General features: G+C 43.6%; 1 protein-coding gene across 1 annotated transcript; it reads right to left on the bottom strand.

Moving 5' to 3' along the window:
* Positions 1-653: 653 nt before the first annotated feature.
* Positions 654-2324, bottom strand: LOC145131496 (uncharacterized). Its single transcript, XM_079066175.1, has one exon. It carries the CDS (start codon positions 2322-2324, stop codon positions 654-656), a length of 1671 nt encoding a protein of 556 aa, XP_078922301.1.
* Positions 2325-3145: the final 821 nt, after the last annotated feature.

Genomic DNA, 3145 nt, shown 5'->3' with positions numbered 1-3145 from the left:
TCTACAACCACATGACCAAGGAATCGTACTTCCCTAATCCAAAATTCACACTTAGAGAACTTTGCAAATAGTTTTTGGTCTTTCAACAGTTCCAAAACTAACCTAAGATGTCGTTCATGCTCTTCATTGTTTGGGGAAAAGACTAGTATGTCGTTAATGAACACGATCACAAACTTGTCAAGGTACGGCCTACAAATCCTATTCATAAGATCCATGAAGGCAGCTGGTGCGTTAGTTAGCCCAAAAGGCATAACTAGGAATTCATAGTGTCCGTAACGAGTCCTGAAGGCGGTTTTAGGAACATCTTCATCGCGTACCCTTAATTGGTGGTATCCCGATCGTAGACCAATCTTTGAAAAGTACATGGCACCCTGGAGTTGATCGAACAAATCGTCTATTCGAGGAAGGGGGTATCTATTTTTGATAGTCAATTTATTTAGTTCTCTATAATCGATGCACATTCGCATCGATCCATCTTTCTTTTTCACAAATAAGACCGGTGCACCCCATGGTGAGGAACTTGGACGAATGAATCCTTTTTCCAAAAGTTCCTGAAGTTGGCCCGAAGGTTCTTGAATTTCAAAAGGTGCCAAGCGGTAAGGTGCTTTAGCTACAGGTGCCGATCCAGGAATTAGATCAATTCTGAATTCGACTTATCTTGCTGGGGGGAGTCCAGGCAACTCTTCTGGGAATACTTCGGGGTATTCTCGCACTATTGGAATATCCTGAATATGTTTTTCTTCTGATTTCTTTTCCACTACATGAGCCAAGAATGCAAGGTATTTCTTCCTCATATATTTGTGAATTTTCATGCATGAGACTATCTTCAAGTTCTTGCCTGGTTTCTCTCCGTACACTATAAGGGTTTCGTTGTTTTGGAGGGGTATTTTGACAACTTTCTCAAAGCATCCTATGTCTGCTCGATTCTTGGACAACCAGTCCATTCCAATCACTACGTCAAAGCTTCCAAGTTCAATGGGTATAAGGTCAATACTAAAAATTTTATCAGCTAAGTTCAAGGTACAATTAGGAACTATCTCCCTAGCCTTAATTTCATGACCGTTAGCAACTTCAACTACGTAGGCATGTTCCAATATTTTTGATTTCAAGTCGATTAGGGGTCTAAATTCATGTGACACAAAACTTCTATCTGCCCCCGAGTCAAATAATACTGATGCATAGTGGTTGTTTAGGAGGAATGTACCTGTTACCACCTCCGGGTTCTGGCGAGCCTCTTCCGCCTTAATCACAAATGCTCGCCCACGAGCCTGGCCTCCTGGATTTCCACGGTTTATATGTCCCGCCTGGTTCCTGGTATTGTTGTTATTGGGGCCCTTATTCAGATTCGGGCAGGCATTCCTAAAGTGGTCCACACTTCCACACTCATAGCATGCCTGTTTACCATCCTTGCGATCTTTATCTATCCTGCAATACTTTGCGAAATGTCCAGTTCGATTGTACTTGTGGCAGATAGGGCAGGCACCCTCATGATGATAACTGCATTTCTCACACTTTGGTTTAGGCCCTCGGTATTGCACAGGTTCCTCTGTTTTAACCGCAAAGTTTGTTGCCCTTTTCTTGTTCTTTTCTGAGTTGTCATTCTTCTTCCTTCCCAGCTGGTTCTCCGATTTTCTTTTGTTACTTGCGTTGCTTATGGTCAATATCTCGGCCCTCACTTTATCATTCGTAAGGCGGTGCGCCAGGTCTATAGCGCTATGGATTGAGGTAGGATTTGCTGAAGTAACCATGCCTCGGATTTCTGGTGCTAAACCCCATATGTATCGGTCAATCCTCTTGCTCTCAGGGGTGACCATGTGCGGCACTAGTTCAGCGAGTTTATGGAAACGCACAGTATAGCCTTCCACATCGGCTCCTACCATGGCATGGTTCCAGAAGTCAGATTCCATTTTCTGGATCTCATCCTTACGACAGTATTCCTTCTTGATTAACTCTTTGAATTCCTCCCAAGCTAATTGGTTCGCTGCCTCCCTTCTACGGTTCCGGACTTGCGCATTCCACCACGTTAAGGCTCTGTCTTGGAGAAGGCATGCAACATAGGGAACCTTGCAGTCATTTGAGCACTTGCTGATGTGGAGTACAGCCTCAATTCCTTCTATCCATTTCAACAATCCCACTGCACCCTCCGTTCCATGAAACTCCTTGGGTTTGCAAGACATGAAGTATTTATAGGTGCATCCCCTTGTTTCCTCATTACGAACTCCGCTTCCTTCGGTGTTCTCAGTAGGTGTAGGGCCTCCATTGTTTGTCTGACTAACATTGATTCCCGCAGTGACTTGAGCCACAATGTTAGGGATAGCAGCCATTAGTTGTTGCGAGACCAGTTGAGCAATATCGGGAGTGGCATTTTCAGGCTGTGTTGGGCGTGAGCGGGTGTTTCTTCTTTAGGGCATGGTTCTATAACACACAAACAAAATTAAGGACGTTATTATCATTATTAATTAGTTTTTTTTTTCAAAAAAATAATAATATTAATAATAATAAAATATATTTTCAAGAACGATTTCAAATCATCAAAACAATTTACAGTTCATGAAAAATATAAGTGTGAAATAACATGGTGATTGAAAATCATTAAAATAGATTTCATTCGTAGTTCGTACATAAAAGGTTTAACAAAGCATATTGCTTGATACTTCAAGCTATAAAAGACACTTCAACCATAGTTCTCAAAAGCCATAAACCAAAGGCATTACATCAAAATACATAGACGAAAAACGACAAAACATAAACCATGACGTTTAGATTCAACCCCAAAACACAATCACCCAGACAAGTGCCACTGCCAGAATCAATGCTAGCCCTCCAGCGATAGCGCTAGTGATCATTGCTCTGATTGCTGTCCTCTGGGCGGCGTATGCATAACGACACACCGCATCCACCACGTCTGACATGTCGGCTATGCTGTGATGATGATAAGCAATCCTACTACGGGCATCATGCAGGTCTCGGGCCATGGCCTCCATGCTGCGTCGCTCCTGACAAGTCATCCCGGGTGCTCGCATATAAGGCGTCCCTATGACTGGGGGTCAAGGCTGGCTAGGCTCGAGACGCTCACTCCTTGGTGCGGGAGGTGCTGGCACGGGTTCTGGACGCTCGAACCTCAACACTTCTCTCGGCATTGGTG

The sequence above is a fragment of the Lactuca virosa genome, chromosome 1 (genome assembly GCF_052849685.1).
Source record: "Lactuca virosa cultivar CGN04683 chromosome 1, Lactuca_virosa_CGN04683_v6, whole genome shotgun sequence".
In the NCBI taxonomy this organism is placed as follows: Eukaryota; Viridiplantae; Streptophyta; class Magnoliopsida; order Asterales; family Asteraceae; genus Lactuca; species Lactuca virosa.
Note: the sequence above shows the minus strand (reverse complement) of the source record. Positions and strands in the feature narration are given on the sequence as shown.

Bases quoted from the DNA above. Each gene is read 5' to 3' on its own strand.
- LOC145131496 (XM_079066175.1), bottom strand. From the start codon at position 2,324: ATGGCTGCTATCCCTAACATTGTGGCTCAAGTCACTGCGGGAATCAAT.